This window comes from Vipera berus (genome assembly GCF_964194415.1).
Source record: "Vipera berus genome assembly, chromosome: 3".
NCBI classification, from domain to species: domain Eukaryota; kingdom Metazoa; phylum Chordata; class Lepidosauria; order Squamata; family Viperidae; genus Vipera; species Vipera berus.
Window position 1 is genome coordinate 14,622,300 of NC_138204.1, and position 23,940 is coordinate 14,646,239.

At 41.3% G+C, this 23,940-nt stretch overlaps 1 protein-coding gene and 1 long non-coding RNA gene across 2 annotated transcripts in view; one reads left to right on the forward strand and one right to left on the reverse strand.

Moving 5' to 3' along the window:
- Window positions 1–23,940, forward strand: part of APCDD1L (APC down-regulated 1 like) — a 52,653-nt gene that overhangs the window by 21,409 nt on the left and 7,304 nt on the right. Inside the window, exon 2 of the mRNA XM_081322524.1 lies at window positions 22,881–23,055. Coding sequence (XP_081178650.1) covers window positions 22,881–23,055 — 175 coding nt within the window. The remainder of the gene's footprint in view (window positions 1–22,880; window positions 23,056–23,940) is intronic.
- On the reverse strand, window positions 11,483–20,321 carry LOC308664897. The gene is made up of 4 exons (XR_014025780.1): window positions 20,214–20,321; window positions 19,717–20,014; window positions 13,013–13,154; window positions 11,483–11,586 (listed from the first exon to the last, which is right to left on the reverse strand). It is a non-coding gene; the product is annotated as an uncharacterized lncRNA (long non-coding RNA).

Consider the following 23,940-nt stretch of genomic DNA (forward strand, 5'->3'; position numbering starts at 1 on the left):
TTCTTTTTTAAAACTTGTGCTCCTTTGTTTGCCCTCATGATGTAGTGATTAAAGAGGCCCAAAATGTACCTCACTGTGTGACTTGGAATCAGTCATTGTTTTTCAACCCAGTATGTCTCTCAGGATTGTTACTGCAGGAATTAAAACTGAAGGAGGGAATATGCTACATGCATGGATTTGAGTGCCTGAAAGAAAGGCAAGCAAGATAGGCAGGAAATCTAACAAACAGATATGGGCCTCTCATTGTTAAATTAGCTAAGCTTTAGTTGATCAAAATCTGGAATAAGGAAAAACTGATGTAATCTCCATCAGTTTGCTTAGGTCTTTTTTTCCCCCCATTTTGAACTTGTTGGGATCATTCTTTGCAATTTTATTGAGGCTGCACTTAATGTATATATATATAAGGCAAACTGAAGGAGAAATTTCCTGAAAGAACAATTACCGGTAATCAGTGGAACAACTTGTCTCCAGAAGTTGTGGGTGCTCCAACACTGGAGGGTTTTAGGAAGAGATTGGACAACCACTTGTCTGAAATGGTATAGGGTTTCCTGCCTGTGTAGCGGGTTGGACTAGAAGACCTTCAAGGTCCCTTCCAACTCTGTTATTCTGTTATTCCAACTCTGTTATTGGTTCCATCTAGTATAGTTTGACCTGTTCAAGCACATCATAGTCCCAATGTTTTGTGGGATTTGGGTTTTTTTCACAACAAAAGGTAGTGAAAAAGAGTTTTTTGCCTATATCGTATTGTTGCAATTATCTGTGTACATTTATTTATTAGATTTTCATCCTGCCTTCATTACGTTATAGATAACTCAGGCAACAAACATACATAATACTCCTTCATCCTCCTATTTCCCCCGCAACAACCCTATGAGGTGGACTGGGCTGAGAGAGAGGAACTGGTCCAAAGTCACCCAGCTGGCATTTGTGCCTAAGGTGGGACTAGAACTCCTAGTCTCCTCATGACTGGCTTAAAATCACCCAGCCAGTGACAAAGGGAGCAGAGCAGCCCTCATCAATGATCTTCCACAAAATAAAAACACTTAACAGGCTTTCTCTGCTGTCCCTTTTGTTTAGAGCAGGGGTTCCCAACCGCTGGCACTGGGCTGCAGCATATCAGAAACCAGTCCATGCAAACAACCAAAGCCCCATCCATGGGATGCAGGCAGTACATGAAACCACGCCCCCTCCAGTCCGCAGAAAAACCTCTCTCCATGGAACCAGTCCCTGGTGCTCAAAAGGTTGGGGACCTCTGATTTAGAGCAGTGTTTCTTAAACTTTTTCCCCTTAGGATCCTTTTTTAAAATTATGGAGGATCCTAAAAGAGCTTTAATTCATAGGGGTTGTATTTATCATATTAAAAATTAAAATGGACACATTCGCGGCTGCTACTATTTCTCATGCTTGTTTGATGGGATTTTAATATTGCGTTATTTTTCCAACATAGTCTTGCAATTAACTTTGACTTTATAGATTTCTGAGAGAGTCTTGGGGAACCCCCAGGGGTCCCAGGTGCCGTACTGGTCCAATGGTTAGGATGCAGTATTGCAGGCTGCCCACAGTCTGGAGTTCGATCCTGATGGGGCTCAAGGTTGACTCAGCCTTCCATCCTTCTGAGGTTGGTAAAATGAGGACCCAGATTGTTGGGAGCAATATGCTGACTCTGTAAATGGCTTAGAGAGGGCTGTAAAGCACTATGATGCAGTATGTAAGTCTAAGTGCTATTGCTATTGCTAAACACTGCTTTAATATAGCTCAACAAAAATGCAAATCTTTGGAGATCCAATCAGGATCAATGCCCCTTCTTAGCAGAATTGGGAGAGACTTCCCTGCATCCACCCTTTTCTAACACATTTAGCCTCTCCCTAGGACTGTGTTGGGAGTGGCATAAAATAAAGCAGAAAGAAAAACTAAGTTCTTAGAATGACCCAGTTTTTGTGAGGTTCCTCTAGGGCACTGTTTTTAAATTTATCAAACACCTTTTAAAGTTGTCGAAGTTGAGAAACACTGTTCTAGGGTTTCATCTCTATGCTGATAGCAGGAAGATAAGCTTAACCTTTAGTGCTAACTCACCATGGAAATTAGCTTAATCCAAACAATCCTGGGGCTATTTGGGGCTAAAGCAAATTTGCTCTAAGCCCACCATGAGTGGATTTAGCAGTTTGCATAACAAGCTCCATTCCTGACCCAGCTAAGGATGTCCCAGGGACAGCTTTATTCCCAGTGAACGTTTTAAAACTGGGGTTCATTTTCTGACGCATACTCTCAGGTCAGATTCTCTTGCAATCTTTCTCTCAGATTTGGCAGAGGGAATGCATATGATATTCTTTTTCTTATTCAGAGAGCATCTTGCCTTTTGTAATTCTATCCTTCTGGAACAGTTTCTTTCTGCCCTATTAAAAAAACAAACCCACCATTACAGTATTTCACAATTGTAGCCTTTGAATATTGATCAATTTCCATCTCATGTGCTAGTCAGACAGTTCATATTAAATTCTTTTTGGTTTAGCTAATATTAGAAACATTCCCTGCCATCTAATGAATCTTTTCGCTCTGCCTTACTTTTTGCTCTTAGTTTTCTGTCGGTCAGATGAAACTTCTCATTTATACTTACAATTCTGTGGTAGCTGCTCCTGTTACTTTTGTGAGGAGGCTTAATTATTTACACACAAGGAAATTTTTGGAAATCCAATTAATAGTTGCACTCTTCAAAATGCTGCAGAGAAAGAAGGGGGAAAGTGTGCATATATGTATACATTCTTATAATCAAACAACCACAACCACCACTAATAAAGAATTCCATCCCTGCATATACCAGGATGACATATTTAATTCCAGAATAAGCAGTGTTGTCTCCCTTTGATGCTATCTCTTTTGCAAGGGAATGCAAGTCTGGGAACATCATTTAGTGGAAAGGTTAGTTAACCACTTTGGTTTCAACTGCCACATTGGAAATCATGCCTGGTAATTTGGCTTCCCTTCAGTTGGCAACGCTGAGATATGTTTGGACTTCAGCTCCCAGCTCCTGCTTCCTATTGGCAATTTTCCTGGTCTACAGATTCAAAAGGCATCATGGTCTGATTTCACCAGGATCCATGAGACCAAGGAGCAATAGACTCTATTACTCCTTGCTTTTCAGGAAGACCATCATGGCAAGGGGAGCCCATCTGCGTTGGCCCCCATTGCTGCAACTACAAGAAGCTAGCTTTGCCCTCTCTAATAGAAGAGAATGTTTGTAGCTCTGGGTTAAACTGTGGGGTCCTTGGTGCTCTCTGAGCTTGGTTTTCTTGCAGATGTTTCATTACCTAACTAGGTAACATTATCAGTGCTAGAAGAGAGTGGGGTTTGCTCTCTATGTACAAGTGGCTTGTCCGGTGAGTGTGGGTGAGACTGTTCTTGTTGGTTCCTTGATCAGACTGTTTACTGTTTGATTGTTTGTCTGAGCTGGTAGTTCCTTGATTGGGTTATTGTTTAATGCCTGATTGTTGATCTGATAAATCTTGGGGTTAATCTCTGAGTAATGATAACTATCCAGGAGATTGTGAAGTCTGTCCATGTGTTGTGCAAGTTAGAACTTTTCATCAAGTTTTCATCAGGTCTTGTGACTGCAAGTTGGTGATCATGTTCACTTTGCTAGCCTTCTGCCTGTTTGTCCTGTATAATGGCTGTTACAGTTTTTACACTTAGCTCTCTCAGCATAGATGAAGCCCTCATCTTCTAGGATAATTGTTATGGATAGCTTTGTTTTCATTTGTCAGAGATGTAGAACCATCAGTTGCTGGTGAAACAAGAAGGTGAGCAGGAGAAGAAGAGGGGTGACATGATAGCAGTTGTTCCAATATCTCAGGGGCTGCCACAAAAAAGAGGGGGGTAAACCTATTCTCCAAAGCGCCCGAAGGCAGGACAAGAAGCAACGGATGGAAACTAGTCAAGGAGAGAAGCAACCTAGAACTAAGGAGAAACTTCCTGACAGTTAGAACAATTAACCAGTGGAATAACCTGCCTCCAGAAGTGGTGAGGTCCCTTCCAACCTCTTCTTCTTCTTCTTCTTCTTATTATTATTATTATTATTATTATTATTATTATTATTATTATTATTATTATTATTATTATTATTATTATTATTATCATCATCATCATCATCATCATCATCATCATCATCATCCTAGGTGGTGTAGAAATAGCAATGTTTTGCTCTGTGTTTTTTCCCTGGCCTTGAAGAACTTCTCTCCCTTCATTACCCCTTCATTATGAGTTTTGCATTTTTTTAGATTGTAAAACTAAGAGTCTGATCTTTCTGTTTATCTCTTAAATAGTGGAAGTAGCTGTGGGGAACGGTTATTTGAAAAATGGGATTAAAGTGCAGGAAGTTTGTTCTGAATTTCCAGCTGGCCTTTGGTCTGCAGACTAGCAGTAACTCTGATTGGAGATCTGTTTTTATACAACTTAGGGGTATAATGGTATGTGGGAATGACCTTGGGAGATAGAAGGAAGAGCTACAGAGCAGATATCTCTCATGCGAAAGGCATCTCAGTAAAAGTAAAGGAAGGGAGAAATATCTTCAGACTTGCAAGGTTCTGTTAATGCACCTTACAATAAAGCTAGAGTTACTATTCATTGTTTGTTTCATTCTTGTCTGGACTTCAAAGGGCTAGTAGTAAAAAGTCCTTTGCCTTTTGTGCATACCAAAAGTACATCTCTCTTTGCAGCAACTTGATTACTCTTCAGTTAATGTTGTAATTTATAAGAAAAGAATGGTCAGCCAAGATGCTCATATATACTTATGAGAAGTGCACAGCGCTACATGAACTGATTCCTTCACCCATGGCCTGCTGGTGTTGCACAAGAACATCACAACATCATGTCTGGCTGAATGCAGATACAAACTTCTCTAATCTTGTCCTTTTTATCTTGTTGTAAGACACCCCGTCTCTCTTGATGGTGAAATAGATGTCATATACATTTAATAAACAATAAATAAAACTCAGAGTGGAAGGGGTGCAGTGTTACCACATTCAGACAGGAAGACTGGAATTGGTAGTGGAAGATTAGGTTCCCTGCGCAATTAGCTGTTTGATAAAAATGGAAGGATTATTTTTTCCTTCGGCTATTTTAAGAGCTCCTGCTCTTATCCAAATTTAACAGCAAGACCAACACAATTTCCTCATATGATGTTGGCCTCCTTCACTCCATTTTTTATGACACTGCAGTCCCTTAATTCAGGGTAGAATCAGATGGACCTGAGCATTTACTAGCTGGATGCCCTTCCTGATGCCATGCGGAGTTCACAGCAGATATTTTTTTCTTTTTCGCCCTAGGAGAGAAACATCTGCCACTACCTAGGATTGTACTCTCAACTTTCCAAGTGGGAGGCGAGCATCTTCAGCACTACACCACCACGCTCTCATGGTCCTCCTTCACTGTGCTCTTTAAAGTCATCCTTATAACACCCAATGAACACTTACGTTGATGGTGTGTTCTTAAATTGTGTCCAAGATGACTAGGTGGAGCCCAAAGGTGGGCTCAAACGTGTCATCAATTTGGAGTTGCTACACTCCCCACAAGAGACCTAAATCCAGGCCCCCATGAATTCTATCAACTCTTTTTTTTATTGAAAGGTTTTTCAATACATTTTATCTTTAACAAAACAACCCCTCCCCACCCCCACCCCCCTTTCCCAACCCAACCCAACCCAACCCTCCCCCCTCCCCTTCCCCCCTCCCCGACTTCCCAGAGCTAAATACAAGGTATAAAAGTAAAAAACAATCAAACTACCATATGCTAACAACAATAAACTATTAGGTCTATCGCACTTTAGCTCTTATAAAATGACTACAAGCAATATAAATGTCACATCGATACTTATTCAAATGCTAAATGAAACTTTTTAGTCCCATATTTATTCTGGATATATCATTGTTGCGAATGGTCTTTCAAATACGCCGAGATCTTTGCCATTTCCGCCAGGTTAGAAACTTTTAAAGTCCATTCCTCTATAGTCGGCAGTTCTTCCTTCTTCCAATATTGCCCTACTAAAAGTCTTGTTGCCGTAATTAAGTTCAACATCAACTTAATGTCCACAACAGTAGTATCAGTAATAATACCCAGTAAAAACAATTGCGGACAAAACTTTATCCTTTTCTTAAATATCTTCTGCATATTCCACCAGATTTTAATCCAAAATGCTTTAACCTTTTTACAGGTCCACCATATGTGAAAATACATTGCATCTTCACCACCACACCTCCAACATTTAGGCTGGTAGTTCGGATACATACTTGCTAGCTTTTTGGGATCTAAATGCCACCTATAAAACATTTTATAAAAATTCTCTCTTAGATTTTGGGCTTGCGTAAATTTTACATTTCTCACCCAGATCTTTTCCCAAGTATCCATTGTAATAACTTCTTGAATATTCTGAGCCCACTTTATCATGCAATTCTATCAACTCTTAAAAGGTAAAGGTAAAGGTTCCCCTGCACATGTGTGCTAGTCGTTTCCAACTCTAGGGGCCGGTGCTCCTCTCCATTTCAAAGCCGAAGAGGCAGCGCTTGTCCGAGGACGTATCTGTGGTCATGTGGCTGGCATGACTAGACGCCAAAGGCGCACAGAATGCTGTTACCTTCCCACCGGAGTGGTCCCTATTTTTCTACTTGCATTTTTATGTGCTTTCGGACTGCTAGGTTGGCAGAAGCTGGGACGAGTAACAGGCACTCACTCTGTTACGCGGCACTCGGGATTCCACCCGCCAAACTGCCAACCTTCTGATCGACAAGCTCAGCGTCCTAACCCACTGAGCCACCGCGTCCCTTCTCAAGTCTTACATAGCATCAATTTTCCTTCAACTTTAGTAGATCAAGTTTTTGTATATAGGTAGCATGTAAGAAACTTGAAGTGCTTTGAACTAAACTCCTGTTCCTGGTTACTTGTGCTTGACAATAGGTCCAACACATGAACTCAGGCTGAGTGGGCTTTCTCTTTTCATCCAGAGGTCCAGCTGTGGGGCAATCATTCCAGGCATTCTCTGGTATGTGGATAGGGAAAAGCACAAAACCTTTGGCTAAGTAAATAAATCTACTCAGAGTTCTTGCGCTTAACTACTTCTCATATATTGCAGTGGTACTCCAGTTGGTACAGTAGGTGAATTGTACATGTACACAAAAACCCTGATTGCTGATGGTTGTATTTCTACTTGTGGAGAAGCAATTTGAGAATAGAAAAGTGAGAGTGAAGAAGGTATAGTGCAATCTCTTTGCCTGCCTGAGGCGTCTCCATTTCAAAATCAAGATCTCTCCAAATCGGTTTTGTGTTAAAGAGTATTTCTTAGTAGAATTATGTATACAATATCTTCCAGTCTCTCAAAGGCCTTTAAGATGGTTCACAACACTAAAGACCAATCACAGTATAATTGGGGGAAAATAACCCTTTGTAAACATAAAAAAGAAATCAAAAGCTAGTATAATTCACACATGATTGAAACCTATTAAATGTCTGATGAAACATAAATTTCTTAAATACCTGCTTTAAGAAATCAGGAAGGGGTTACCTATCACCATATCATTTTTGGGTGAAAGCTTCATAATTAGGGTGCAGCTACCAAATAGGCCCAGATGTTATAAAATCTTATATTTATTTATTTATTTTATTTGGTTATATTTATATACCGCCCTATTCCCTGAGGACTCAGGGTGGTTTACAGGGAATTAAAAATCCAAAATACAAAAATTAAGAACCAAATTAAAAAATATTAAATTAACCCTGTAGTCAGTTAAAAAGAACCCCAAATTAAAAATTCCTCCTCAGTCTGGGCCCGAGAGCTCGAAGAGCCAGGTCTTCAGGCCCCGGCGGAATGATCGAAGGTCGGGGGCAGTTCTCAGCTCCACCGGCAGCTGGTTCCAGAGGGCAGGCGCTCCCACCGAGAAGGCCCTATCCCTGGGTGTCACCCGCCGGCAGTCTCTTACCGGCGGGACCCTGAGCAGACCCTCCCTGTGGGAGCGCACTGGGCGAAGGGCATTTGATGCCGGCAGCAGGTGTTCCCTCAGATATCCCGGACCCAGGCCATGTAGGGCTTTATAGGTGATAACCAGCACCTTGAATTTCACCCGGAGGGCAACCGGAAGCCAATGCAGCTCACGGAGTAGAGGTGTTACATGGGAGTATCGGGAAACCCCCATTACAACTCGCGCGGCCGCATTCTGCACCAGTTGAAGCCTCCGAGTGGTCTTCAAGGGCAGCCCCATGTAGAGAGCGTTACAGTAGTCCAAACGGGAGGTCACAAGCGCATGAGTAACTGTGCGTAGGGCATCTCGGTCCAGATAGGGACGCAACTGGCGCACCAGGCGAACCTGGGCAAAAGCCCCCCTGGTCACGGCTCCTATATGGTCTTCGAAATTGAGTCGTGAATCCAGGAGGACGCCCAAGTTGCGAGCCCTATCGACGGGGGGTAACACCTCACCCCCCATCATTAAAGATGGAATAACTTGGTTAACCCGAGATGCCGATATGCACAGCCACTCAGTCTTGGCGGGATTGAGACGAAGCCTGTTTCTCCCCATCCAGACCTGAACCGCCTCCAGGCACCGGGACATCACGGAGAGGGCATCACTGGGTTGGTTCGGGGTGGAAAGAAAAAGTTGGGTATCATCAGCGTACTGATGATACCCCACCCCAAAACCACGAATGATCTCGCCCAGCGGCTTCATGTAGATGTTGAACAGGAGAGGCGAGAGAACCGACCCCTGAGGGACTCCACAAATGAGAGACCTCGGGGCGGATCTCTGCCCTCCTGTCAACACCGACTGCGAGCGGCCCTGGAGGTAGGAGGAGAACCACCGTAAAACGGTGCCTCCCACTCCCAGCCCCCTGAGAGTGGCCCAGTCCAAAAACAATACAGAACAATTCAGGCAACATTCAGTTCTTTATTTGCTGAACTATATACACCAGGGATCTTCAAACTTGGCCCTTTTATCACTTGTGGACTTCACCTCCCAGAATTCCTCAGCCAAGTTTGAAGACCCCTGATATAGACAGACTCATGCCAGACTAATCCTATGCTACTCTAACTCTAATGGATATACAGTGGGAGAATCTAGAGAGTAGCTACTCTAAATTTCTTCCTCTTTCTCAAATCCAGTTCTGGGCTGGATTGTCTCTTGTTATACACCCCCACCCACCCTGGAATGTGCTTCCTCCTCCTTTGAAAACACCCTCTCCATTGTAGTCCATCATACCACCACTCCCTCAATAGACACAATCCACCATATATAATGGCTAGCTGGTGATAATGAAGCAAGATGCCCTCAAATTGATGGGAGAATGTGGTTTTTGATATAGCACACTTTTATATAGCACAATTATTTATAAATAATGACCTTATGTTTTAATTGGCAGCATATATTAAGAGTGAACTCTTGGAGGTTGACCAGGATCATTATAATAAGATTTTAAAAACAAGCATCTCAAAAGTATTCTGGTCTCCATCTGTACCAGCTGTTGTTTCCAAATATTATTTAAAGGAAGCCTCCCAGAGAAAGCATTGCATTAAGCCTGGCATACATAGTACTGAATTCTTTTCCACGATGTTTTGCTAATGACCTGATTTGTAGTTTTTCGCTGTACACTTTTAACAATAATTGATAGTAGATAGATGATATTCGTGACGTGTGTATCCTTTTTTCACTATTCCTCAAATTCTTTTTTCTATTTTCTTTTTATCTTTCTGCACTCCAGAGTGAAGTCCATTTATAACCTCTTCCAATTCTGGCTGTTTGGTATTAATGTCAAAGTGTTTTTAAATAGCTTATTTCTTCATGTCAAATCTCATTTCATAAACTGAGGTTTTGCTCCATTGCTTTTTGAAACAACACATTCTATTGAAACCTTATGGACTAGTCTCCTGATCTCACCTGCCTTTTTATTTCTGTTCTGCAAACTTAGAAAGCCACCTATATTTCTATAGTTAAAGATAGAAATGACTGTTGTTTCCAAGAAGGAGAGTGAATAAGAGTTGAGGTTGAGTTTAGTCTTATCACTCAAAGAACTATAACTTTGGAGGCATTCTTAGGAAGTGGTCTTATTATAGCTGTTTTTACTTCTCATTCCTCTCCAATTTAATGTCCAGGTTAATTTTTAAATTATCCTGATAAAAATTCTGTGTCGCTCATTTTCAACTTATTTTGGAAGTGCCCTCGTGTGGTAGAAAAAGGAAGTGTGTGAGTTTCCAGCTATAATGGCAATAGAGCAGTGCTTTTTAAACTCTTTTCTCTTAGAACCCCTTCCTGCTTTTAAAAATTATCCCAAAGGAACGTTTGTTTGCATGGGTTATACTTATTAGTGTTTTCTGTATTAAAAAAAAGTTTGATGTGATTTTATTATTGGATTATTTTTCATCATAGGTTGGCAAGTAATTTGATTTAGCAGATCCCTGAAAGGGTCTTAGGGTAGCCCTAGGGTTCCTTGGATGGAATGGGCCAACTCTCCACGGCCAACTCACCGCGGGACAACTCACTGCGGGACAATTCAACAATTCAGTTTAATTATTTAAAAAAATTTAAAAATTATTTTTTGTCATTCACATTTCATTCTGTCCCTCCTTTTGCAATCTTTCTTAAATCAGGTGTAATAATAATAATAATAATAATAATAATAATAATAATAATAATAATAATAATAACAACAACAACAACAACAACAACAACAATAATAATAATAATAATAATAATAATAATAAGAAGAAGAAGAAGAAGAAGAAGAAGAAGAAGAAGAAGAAGTAGTAGTTGGAAGGGACCTTGGAGGTCATCTAGTCCAACCCCCTGCTCAGGCAGGAAACCCTATACCATTTCAGACAAATGGCTGTCCAGTCTCTTCTTAAAAACTTCCAGTGTTGGAGCATTCACCACTTCTGGAGGCAGGTTGTTCCACTGGTTAATTGTTCTAACTGTCAGGAAGTTTCTCCTTAGTTCTAGGTTGCTTCTCTCCTTGACTTGTTTCCATCCGTTGCTTCTTGTCCTGCTTTCAGGTGCTTTGGAGAATAGCTTGACTCCCTGTTCTTTGTGGCAGACCCTGAGATATTGGAACACTGCTATCATGTCACCCCTCACCCTTCTCTTCATTAAACTACAAGGTCTGCGACCTTGACAACTTTAAGACTTGTGGACTTCAGCTCCCAGAATTCAGCTGGCTGAGAAATTCTGGGAACTGAAGTCCACAAGTGTTAAAGTTGTCAAGGTTGCAGACCCCTGTCTTAAATGATTCTATTCTACCATTTCTTTGATATTAGGGTAAATCTTGTCCTGTTGCAAGTTGTCCCACAGCGAGCTGGCCATGGCAGGTTGTCTTAGACCCTCCGAGGACCCCACTTTAAGAAACACTGCAATGGAGTATTTTGCAGGGTTGCACGTCAAACTACGCTATTTTCCCCAGTGCAAATCTTCTAATAAAAGTTTGTGCAGAAGATTTGACTTTTTTTTCAATATTTAGCAAAGGCAGGGTTTCTTCAACTGGCTTTTTCTCAAGGCAGGGAAAAGGTGACTGAAGTTCTTGCAAGATGAAGGTAGCCAGAAAACCTCAGCTCAGATTCTGCTTCCACTACAGAATAAAGAAGGGTTGTGAATCAATATAAAAGAGAAATCTTAAACATTTATGTTGGCAGAGCTTAAAAAGGGCTGCAGCTTCAGCAGCTGTTATTTTTATACCGTTTATTAAATTGGGAAAGGCAAGTAGGAGAGAAAGTGGTAATGAAACCTCCTGGCATGGTTCTGCAGTATTGTACAAGTAGTCCTTGACTCACAGCCACAATTGTGCCAAAAGTTTCTGCTGCTAAGTGAGAAAGTTAAGTGAGTTTTACCCAATTTAGCAGTTTTGGCGATGTTGTAACAGTGATTTGGCACTGCGTTTTTCCAGGATGGTTTTCCCACTTTAGCCTACAGTTTGTCTGGGAGGAATCCCATCCAAGTATCAACCAGACCCAAGCATGATTAGCTTCCAAACACAGACAACCCGGGTGCTGCCATCTGCCCCATTCATAATATCAATAATAATAATAATAATAATAATAATAATAATAATAATAATAATAATAATAATAATAATAATAATTTTATTTGTATAATAAAATTTGTATAAAATTTGCATACCGTAATAATAATAATTTTATTTGTACAGTCTGCTCCCCAGTTGTTTAGGCCTTTAAAACCCAATACCAGCATTTTGAATGGCAATGAAAATGTTTTAGGGAAATGATTTAAAAAAATAGCAACATACTCTCAACCATGGTTTGCCCGAGCTATTCATAAAATGGGTCCAAATGTTTCATGTTAATACCAACAGCCAATTATCATGCACTGCCAGCCTTTCTGACACCTTTTCTGTGGAAGTTGGCATGCACAAAGGCTGGGCATTGTTGCCATTACTGTTCATTCCCATCATGAATACCATCACATTAGACCAGGGGGTCTTCAAACTTGGCAACTTTAAGACTTGTGGACTTCAACTCCCAGAATTCCCCAGTCAGCCCTGGCTGGCTGAGGAATTCTGGGAGTTGAAGTCCACAAGTCTTAAAGTTGCCAAGTTTAAAGACCCCTGCATTAAACCATCACAGTATATATACAGGTAGTCCTCGACTTACAACCACAATTGAGACCAAAATTTCTGTTGCTAAGTGAGACATTTGTTAAGTGAGTTTTATCCCGTTTTACGACCTTTCTTGCAACAGTTTTTGCCACAATTATTAAATGAATCACGGCAGTTGTTAACTTAGTAACATGGTTGCAAAGTGAATCTGGCTTCCCCTTTGACTTTGCTTGTCAGAAGGTCTCAAAAGGTGATCACATGACGCCGGGACACAGGACACTGTCATAAATATGAGCCAAGTGCCAGGCGTCTGAATGTTGATCCCTTGACTATGGGAATACTGCAACAGTCATAAGTGTGAAAAACCATCATAAGTCGCTTTTTTCAATGCGGTTGTCACTTTGAACGGTCACCAAATGAATGGTTGTTAGTGAAGGACTACCTGTAAACCAAGCTGAGATTCTGAGTTGGTTTGAGCTTGGAGCTGAGCAGAGCAGAGCAGGTTTTGAATGCGGAGAGATTCGTTCCAACCTTCCCATTTCCAAAATTCTTCTCCATCCCTTTTTCCTATCACTGTGTGAAATCTAGGTCAGAAAATGAAGTCAGAAGGAAAACCATGCTAAACATCATCTTTCTCCTACGGGAAGCCAGGCAGCCAGTCTACAAGAGTCAATATTTGATCTAACTCAGTGACTTTAAACTGTGCACAACTTATTCTAAACTGAAGCCCTCCAGATTTGTCAGGAACGTGTTTTCCAGAATTCCTAGGCAACGGAAAACTGGCTGGGAATCACATTAGGAAAGCTTCCCACAGTTTCCTTCTTAGATTGTTTCCTTCTGTATTTGTTAACTTTTCTTTTTTCAACTACAGTCCCTTAATTATTTATCTCTTCTCTGCTCCTCTTACCTTCTTTTGTGGAGTAACTTTAACTTTAAACTCTCTGCTTTCTAATTTCCCATCTCCTTTGTAGAATTCAGTCCCTTAAGACTATTCCTACCACTCAGGGCCGTGTCAAGTTTTACTCCCTGAAGTTTTAGACACTCCCTTTTCTTTTTCCTGAAGAAATTAGACCACATATATTCTCAGAGCTTTGTTCTACAATATTGGAGTGTGTATGAATACCAAAAGGTTTGTTGTTATAGAAATGGTTAGTGTTATGTACTGGGCTTTTGGGTACCACACCACCTGCGTTGCTGGAGAGCTAACGGCTCTCCAGCAACCCAGACAGGCCGTCTCCGGGCCTGCAATTGGTCAGCCTAAGGCGGCAAGCGCGGGTTCAATCTTATTGGCTGCTACCATAGGGTTTGGCTATATATTGGGGCTGGGAGCAGCCCAAGCCTAAGTACAGTTACATCAAGAAATAAAGAATGAGTTTCTCTGTACCCAGCCTTGTGTCTTCATTTCTGCTCACCAGAACCCACGACATAACAGTTAGTACATATTACTATGTAAAAATAAAAAGCTGAGGCTGTATGTTATTATCTGACTCTATTGCACTTCAAAGAGTCGGAAATCAAGGCTTTTCTTTCATTTTCTCCTTTTACCCGACACTTTTTCCTCTTCTCTTTTTCCTTCCCTAGTTTCCCAATCGTTTCATTTTTCTTAATATTTTATATTTTGATAAATTAATTTTAAAAAGGGAAGTGGGAATGTTTATGAACACCCTTTCCTACCTCGTCTCATCAATGCTGATTATTTCACATTGCACAGAAATTAAAGCATCCTAACTGCAGTGCTTTTCTCTTTTATTTTTCCCCTTATGTCTAATGCAGAAAAAAGAGGCTTTTTTTTAATGTGTTAGATTCCCTGATCGTCTTTTCAAAGCAACTGGGATATAAAACAATATTGGCTTGATGTATTTGCCAAGAAGACATAGTAAGGATTTAATCAAAGTGCATCACACATACCAGTTCAAATATGTTAGTGTGCATATAGTTGGGACATAAGCCACCAATAGACAACTAAAATATCCACATTCAAGGCATTTACTGATGATGTAAACAGGGGTCCTATTCCATTAATGGATTAATGTGTTTTCAGATGTTTACTAAAATGATGTGGCTTTTCTCTACAACATTCCAGAATTCGTGATCACATCAATGGCTAGTCTGAATAGGATTTTTCTGAGAGTTGTTATCCCAAAATACCTGCAGAGAACCTGGTTGCAAAATCCTGGCTTAGATCTATAGGGTCTTCAGGAATGGAATCACACCCGCACCTTTGAACAGCTGCTGCACAACTCGCCTCTAGAAGGGCCCTGAAGCTCTTGGGCCACAAAATGGAAGGATGAAAGCTGGCTGGCTCTCTGTTCTGTGTAATTGTACCTTGGTGTTTTATTTTTTCTACCATTATCTGATGCCTGACTCAAGAATGCATTTTGTCCTGGAACAAATAGCCAGAGAATTGAGAGAAGACAAAGATGACTGAGCCTCTTAGTTGATGCATCTCTTTCGTTGATCAGTTCTCAAAAGATGTAGAGTCGACTTCCTATTCTGATTTGCTTAAAGAGAATGATTCTTACTAAAGTACTGATCAAATTGCCGGTCCATTGATCGGTTGATTGGTCAGTCAGTAGCTTGGAGAAAGAAAATAATACAGTGGTAAAGCAAGTCCATCTGCAACCTGCAACGGCACTTTTGATCGAGACCCCTAATGCCTGTTTGGCATTTGTAGCACGTTTTTTTGTGAAGTGGACAAGAAGCCAGGATTCTCTCTGTAATTTCCTTCCAACTCACCAGTTGAAATTATTGATTGATTCCATTGTTTCAGCCAATCTTGAAACCAGACATAGATGCATGAAGTCTCAGTTGATTTACTTTCATTTCACCTGCATTGCAGTTGAAACTGCCTTAAACTAAGGCAGTTTTCCCCTGAGATGCTATGGCAGCTTTCCTGAGGGAATTCTTACCTCACATCATCCTTTTGATTCCTCAGCTTCAGGCCTTCTAAAGGAAATGCTAATTTGAACGCTTTGCAGCTCCCCCTCAGTAGTCCACAAGAATTTTGTAGATTTCCTTCAGCACTCCATGAGCCCATGTAAAGTTCCAGGCTATTTGCCTCTCCTTGTTTTCATTTTCCGTAGGGTAGGGTGAAAGACTTTAGTTTCTTGACCTTCAGGAACCCACCACAGCAGGGGTCCTCAACCTTGGTAACTTTAAGATTTGTGGACTTTGCTGCCTGAGGAGTTCTGGAAGTTGAAGTCCAGAAGTTTTAAAGTTGCCAAGGTTGGAGACCCCTGCACTACTGTACAATGATTTCCATTCTTTGTTTGTTGCATTTCACATCAGTAGATATGAAGATGATCACAGATTGCCTTCCAGCTGCAGGTAGTCCTTGACTTACAGTATGACCATTTGTTTAGCGCACTGAAAAAAGTGACTTATGAGCATTCCTTGCACTTAGGACTGTATCCCCATGGTCAGGCCATTAAAATTTGGGCACTTGGCAATAGGCACATATGTACGATGGTTACAGTATCCCAGGTTCACGTAATTGCAATTTGTGACCTTCCTAGCAAAGTCTGACAATTAAACTCAAGGAGAAAAATCTGGATTCACTTAACAACCAAGCGATTCACTTAATAACAGCAGTGATTCTCTTAGCAACTGGGAAAAAAGATTGTAAAGTCAGGTGGGACTCAATATCTCTCTTATTTAGCAATGATCCAACTAAGATGATCCAAGGCCCGGAGACTAAAACATATGAAGAATGGCTGCAGGACTTAGGTTTGGCTAGTCTAAAGAAAAGAAGAAACAGGGGTGAAAATGATCGCAGTATTCCAGTATTTGAGAGGCTGCCACAAAAAAGAGGGGGTCAAATTATTCTCCAAAGCACCAAAGGGCAAGACAAGAAACAGTGGTTGGGAACTGATCAAAAAGAGAAGCAACCTGGAATTAAGGAGAAAGTTCCTAACAGTGAGGACAATTAATCAGTGGAACAGCTTACTCCCAGAAATTGTAGACGCTCCATCACTGGAGGTTTTAAAGAAGAGACTGGACAGCCACTTGTCTGAGATGGTTTAGGTTCCCCTGCTTGAGTGGGGGGCTGGACTAGAGGACAAATTGTGCTTAAACACTATTCCAATAACTATCCATGACTATTCTGGAATTTCAACTACCTTATGTTTGCTTTTTTCTGGAATTGCTAATTATAATCAGGGAAGCTCTCATCCTTTCATCTCTAAGTTTAATTCAGTTTTGGAAAATGCATCCCAGTTTTTGTGGACTTCTGTGGGGATCTCTGCATTGCATCTTTTGCCAGAGATGTAAAAGAGACCCTAAAGAGCAAGATATTTACTTGGGTGAATTCCATGAACCTTAGTACCAAGTATTGTGGATGTATTATCTTCCTGCTGAAAGATCAGTTGTATGGCTTGCGGGGGGGAGGGGGCTGTCTTAGATTTCATAGTCCACCTAGAAGGAAAAGACAAGCTATTGTCCAGAAGTGCCTTTATTCAGCTGCACCTGGTGAAGTGGTTGCTATTAACACTGAAGAAAAAAGAAAACATCTGGCTATATTGATTTGTCCTTAATCATTTTTCTTCCTAATTGCAGGAAAACATACAACTCTATACAGAACATTTTGATAAATGTACTGAAACTCCAGTTCCAGTCAAATGTGGCAGCTGTATTTCATCAATTGCTTGGTAGACACATTCTCTTGGTTATGATGTTACTTCTTGTTTGTTTCTGGACCTATCACAAGTTACAGTCTTTGTTAACCAAAGTCCTAAAAGATATCAGCATAACAGAGTTGGAAGAGACCTTGGAGGTCTTCTAGTCCAACCCCGTGCTCAAGCAGGAAACCCTATATACCAGGGGTCCCCAACTCCCAGTCTGTGGATCAGTACCAGGCTGCAGCATGCCAGCAACTGGTCCACACAAAAAAGAAAAGCCCCATCCATAGGATGCAGGCAGCACACAAAACCACACACCCTCCGGTCCGTGGAAAAACCTCTCTCCACGTAACCAGTCTCTGGTGCCCCAAAAGTTGGGGACCTCTGCTATATACCATTTCAGACATTATCAAATTTATTTATTTATTTTTATTTAATTTAATTTGTATACCGCCCTTCTCCCGAAGGACTCAGGGCGGTGAACAGGGCAATAAATACTAAAATACCGAAATACAAAAATTAAGAAGAGATTAAACCATAATGCCCAAATACAACAAATAAATTACATAAAAACAGTAATCAAACCCAAACCCATCAGACCAGGCCGACTTGTTCAAACAAATAGGTCTTTAGATCACGTCGGAAGGAGTGAAGGTCGGGAGCCATCCGGAGCTCAACCGGTAAACGGTTCCACAGATCAGGCGCACCCACAAAGAACGCCCTCCCCCTGGGGGTCACCAGTCGGCATTCTCTGACCGGTGGCACCCTGAGGAGGCCCTCTCTGTGGGAGCGCACTGGGCGGAGGGAAGTTGATGCCGGCCGCAGGTGCTCCCTAAGGTTTAAGGTGACTCATAAACACTCCTTCCATATGAGATTTCCCACAAGTTACCATACTCAGTTGGCTCTTTTTAATTGCTTTGCAACCAGTCAAAGTTACAACAGACCCCCCCCCAACCCCATTTATGACTTGGAGTTCCAATGCACTCCCCCCACACACAGTTAAATGGTCGCATTTTCGGTACTTGACAACCAGCTCATTTTTATGGCCAGTTGCAGAATTTCACAGTCATGTGAACACTATTTATGATGTTTTTGTCTGTTTTTGGCAAAAAACAAAACAAAAGACCCAGCTACAGGAATACATTGATTTGCTTAATAGCTGTTGGGTTCACTTAACATCCATGGCATAAGCTTTATGACTGCTGCAAAAAAAGTTATAAAAGTGGGTCCTGTCATGTGGGCATCTCAACTTATGGTTGTCATAACGTAAAATAGGAATTCTGGGCTCCATTACAGTTCTAGGGTGAGAACTACATGTAAATATTTTTAAAAGAGGAAAACAACCTTTCTCAGCTGGTGTCATCGAGAAGTGTTAGGTTATGACCCAGGGTTGGCGCTTAAGCACCACGCACTAAGCGGAGGCTTGTCAGCATTTATTCAACTACCATCCCCCCAAAATCCCCACAACTCAGCAATTCCTGGTCCCTTCCCAAGTCTCTGCATCCAATTCACACCTACAGCTCAAAAGCAAGGCTCAAGCACATGCACGTGCACACACACACACACACACACTCCATGCAACTTCCCGGCAATGGAAGTCCAAGGGAGCAGCAACGCTCCTGTTGTGATTCAGTGTCAGCCTGTGATACTGGCAGCTGAGTCTGATGATTCTGAAGAGGAGGAGGAGGGGTTTGGAGAGCCTTTGGTGTCAGAGGGAGGCTCTGATACACTGCAGGACTCTCAGCCTGGCCCCTCCCGTCATGTTCCTCATGAAACTCAGCCATGTGAGCATAAGGTATTGGATGTAGATGATTCACAGCTGGATCTATTCAGGGATGCTAGGAGCAGGAGGCATTCCAGCAGAGTAGAACAGAAAAAGGCCATGAGGCAACTCGGTGAGAGGAGGAGAAGGCAATGAGAAGCCATGCCTTGGGACTGCTGATAAAAGGGGAAGGTGTGGGAGGTGCTGGTTGCTGAAGGCAACCGTTTGAAGATCTTCTGCTAGAGTCCTGGTCTGTTATTCCTGTTTAACTCTTGTTTGAACTTTTGGTTTAACTCTTGTTTGAACTTTTGATTTCTTTGTAAATAAATTTGGTTGGGTTTTTCCAGCCTGTTGACTATAAAAAGGGGTTGTCCCTGACATTCAAACAGAGCCGGTCATAGGCTGGAACAAAACAGCTCCAGAAGCAAGACAGGATCTCAACCTCAGCAAAGTTCACAACAGATGACTTGGAACTTCACGGCACGGAGAGTCCATCGGGAACACAGCCAAATCCGGAATAGAGCCACGTCACCATTAGCCCACAGATGTCAAGGCAAAGTATCAAACACGAATCAACAACAGCAAGGATTCTGGAGCAAAGTTTTTCCCAGAGCTGGGAGAGTGTTGCTGCGAAATACAACACTTGTTCCCATCAAAAGCCCCTCCTCATGGCATCTCCTTAAATGCTACTCTCCAGGTGATCCTCATGAGGAGGGGTGGGGCGCCCTCCTACACAATGAGTGAGCTCACCCTACACTGCCTCCTTACCATTCTCCGTGCTTGGTGATCAGGCGGGGGGAGGCATTTGCTCGTCTCCGGAACTCTGCCACTCCTCTGCTCCATTGCCTGCCCTTTCCATCTCCTACCCCCTTCCTCGGTCAGTCTGCACCCTCTCTTCCTCCCTGCCTACTCTTCCAAGGCCCGAGGGACCCGGGACTGCCTCGTCCTTGTCCCCAGGTCATTCCTCATGGGGCATAGGGACCATGCCATCTCCCTCCGTCGGCCCCGGCTCCATCTTTTCCTCCTCCTTGGACCCGGGCTCCAACAGGGTCACAACATGTTGGGACTGTAAGAGGAAAAAAATTAGTGGGTGTTATGTTGGAAAAAAGGCTGTCTTTAAACATCGCTCTGGTTTTATCTAAAGAGTAGAAATGGAAAGTCAGATCTGGTCCTTTGATGCTTTAATTAAAATTAAAAAATATTTTTTTAAAAAATACATCTTGCCAGGATGTTCCTTATTGAAAACCAGAACACCAGAAAATTACCTCCTGTAAATAGAACACGGTAGTTGGAAACGGATGTCAGCAGACTTAATTTTGGGCCTCTTGGCTAGACCTCCAGAGATAAAATACAATAAAAAAAAAGAGAGATTGATTGCAGCCAGGCAGACAGTACTAGGTTTGTTTATGTAATTTTTTTACTTTCCACTTCACTCTTCAGCAAGTGATGGTTTACATATGAGGCTTACTAAAAATACAAATCAAATATAAAACTTAAGATCTTGTTATTATTGTTCATTTCCTTTTGTTTAATTTCACTTATCACCTCCATCCAAATAGATGCTGGAGAGTTCACATATATTAGTATTGCAAAACCATGATAATAAATGATGCAGCATTTTAGATTTTTTTAAAACACCCTTCCTTTATTATTTTTATAAAAAACTCAGCAAATAATGCAGTCACATCTTCATATGACTAACAGTGTTATGTATTGAGGTTTGGAAAACATCTATTCACATGTATATTGGGAACTAACAGTTCCCCTGCACAGTAAGGCATTTGATAAAGTAGATCACAACCTACTACTTGATAAGATAGAAAAATGTGGGTTAGGTAGCATCACCACCAGATGGATTCGTAGCTGGCTGACAGGCCGTACTCAGCGTGTGGTCCTCAATAGAACTGCATCTACATGGAAGGAAGTGTGTAGTGGGGTGCCCCGGGGCTCTGTTCTGGGCCCAGTGCTCTTCAACATCTTCATCAACGATTTGGATGAGGGGATAGATGGGGAACTCATCAAATTTGCAGATGACACCAAGCTGGCAGGAATAGCCAATACTCCAGAAGATAGGCTTAAGATACAGGAGGATCTGGACAGACTCAAACACTGGGCACTATCTAACAAAATGAAATTCAATTGTGAAAAAAGTAAGGTTCTGCATTTAGGCAGGAAAAATCAAATGCACAGGTATAGTATAGGTGGTACCTTGCTCGATAGTAGTAACTGTGAGAGGGATCTCGGAGTCTTAGTAGACAATCACTTCAATATCAGCCAGCCGTGTGCTGCAGCTGCCAAAAAAGCCAACATAGTGCTAGGCTGCATTAACAGAGAAATAGAATCAAGATCACGTGAAGTACTAATACCACTTTACAATGCCTTGGTAAGGCCACACCTGGAATACTGCATCCAGTTTTGGTCACCACGATGTAAAAAAGATGTCGAGACTCTAGAAAGAGTACAGAGAAGAGCAACAAAGATGATTGGGGGACTGGAGGCTAAAACATATAGGGAACAGTTGCTGGAATTGGGTATGTGCAGTTTAATGAAGAGAAGGGTGAGGGGTGACATGATAGCAGTGTTCCAATATCTCAGGGGCCGCCACAAAGAAGAGGGAGTCAAGCTATTCTCCAAGGCACCTGAAAGCAGGACAAGAAGCAACGGATGGAAACTAGTCAAGGAGAGAAGCAACCTAGAACTAAGGAGAAACTTCCTGACAGTTAGAACAACTAACCAGTAGAACAACCTGCCTCCAGAAGTGGTGAATGCTCCAACACTGGAAGTTTTTAAGAAGAGACTGGACAGCCATTTGTCTGCAATGGTATAGGGTTTCCTGCCTGAGCAGGGGGTTGGACTAGATGACCTCCAAGGTCCCTTCCAACTTTTTATTATTATTATTATTATTATTATTATTATTATTATTATTATTATTATTATTATTATTATTATTATTATTATTATTACTTGTATTGAACTCTAACAGTTCTGGCAGGAGCCAAAGTGGCGGGATCGTTGGGTTCAATCTGATTGGTTGTATGAAGGTACAGTATATAAGAATGCATGTACACCCTAACCCAGGGGTAGGCAACCTCGGCTCTTTTATGACTCATGGACTTCAACTCCCAGAATTCCTGAGCCAGCCAAGCTGGCTCAGGAATTCTGGGAGTTGAAGTCCATGAGTCATAAAAGAGCCGAGGTTGCCTACCCCTGCCCTAACCCCTCAGTACAGTTATGATTGCCAGTAAAGCAACTGTTCATTTGTACTCATCTGCCTGGCGTCTTCACTACGCTTCAGAACCCGATACACAATAAACAGCATTAGCTCAAAAGCAAAAGTAAAACAATATGAAAAACAATAAAAGTTTGCTTTGTTTTTTGATGCTTGTATATACATGACAGAAGAGACTGAATTCTGTTGGCGCTCTGAAACTATTATTATTAAATTGTGACATTTTAAAAGTGATTCCTATTGCTATTTCATTTCTCTTAACAGACAAGCCTTAATTTTCCCTTCTCTTCATAATAGTGTCTGTAATTTTCTTTTGATTTAATATATAAAATAGAAAGAAAAATAGAAATAGATTAAGGGGAAGTGTGAGGTGCACGGGAAAAGAAAAAAAAGGTGTTGACTTCCAATTTTTCTTAGCACAGTTCAAAATAAAAGCACTCTAGCCTCAACTTTTTGTTTTCACACATTATTATATAACTAAACATTTCTATAACAGCAAATCTGTCTATCTAGCTAATCGACACCCTGACCCTAAAACCTTATCTTCATAATAGTAAAATGGACATCACAGTGACCTTCCATGTAATGGCAGAGGAAAAGTGATATTAACAAATGCTATTACTTCTTTTTAGGAACTGAAACACTGTTGCTGAGAGTTCTCTACCTCTGTCCTAAAAAAAAATAATCTAATTTTTCTTTTAAGCCTTTGCATCTGGAAAGAAAATATGGGATGTCCCCAGAGCACACATCAGCCAGCTCAGCTCAGAAAAAATACGGTGGGAACCGCAGTGCCAGTACCAATTGCGCCACCTTCAGGATGGTGCGAGAATTTCAACTGTTCTACCGCCACGGTTAGAAGGTCATTGGATCTCAACAGGGTATGTGTGAACTTTGTCTCAAAATGCAGAGGTGCAGGATAACATGACCACTTATGCCAGGGTGACACATTCAGTGTATTTGATTGTCAAGGTGGGCTTTTGTTAAAATATAGAAAGTATTTCTTATTTCCTGGGGGTGGGGTGGGGGCAAACCTGTTCCTTTCTTGCAATAGTGTCTTTTATGGCACTTTAAAAACCAATACATAGTTGTAGTAATCAGATGCTGTCTTTAAAGTCCTCTAGTTGGGAAGGTAGGAAAAATATATATATAAAGCTGCAAATTGCTTTTTTGACGTTACCTAGGACCCTAAGTTTTAAAAAGCATCAGCTCAGATACATCTGCAGATTTTTGAATTACAAAAAGTTCTAAAGTTCTAAAAGCTTCTTGGACACCTCTTGGATTCATTTCTTGATACATTTGTGTAGACCTTGCTGTCTTAGTGCATGAAAAATAAGACACAGAAGAATTTCCTTAAATGCACAGCCTCAGGTTATAGTACTTCAATGCTACTGATAAGGTAGGGATCTCCAAATTTGAGCCCCAAAATGCAATGGCCTGTGATTCTCAGAATGTCCAGTCTGGTTTGACAAGATAGTCATCTTTATAAAGTAGGAAATTGGAGCTCACAGATGCTTCTCTATCCCCAGTCTTCCCATTTTTAAAATGTATTTAGTAAAATGGAATATATTTGTCTCATCTTTCAATCCAGAGGGCCACATATATTTTCCTTAAGCCAACCCTGCAGACTTGGCAGATCAGATCTTTTATAAGAAAAATGAGACAATGCCAGACTTTTGATAGCTCTGGAATTTCCCCAGTGATGAAATTCTTGTTCCAAATAATGACTTTATTTTGTTCTATAAATTATTCCTTTGTTTTGTTTC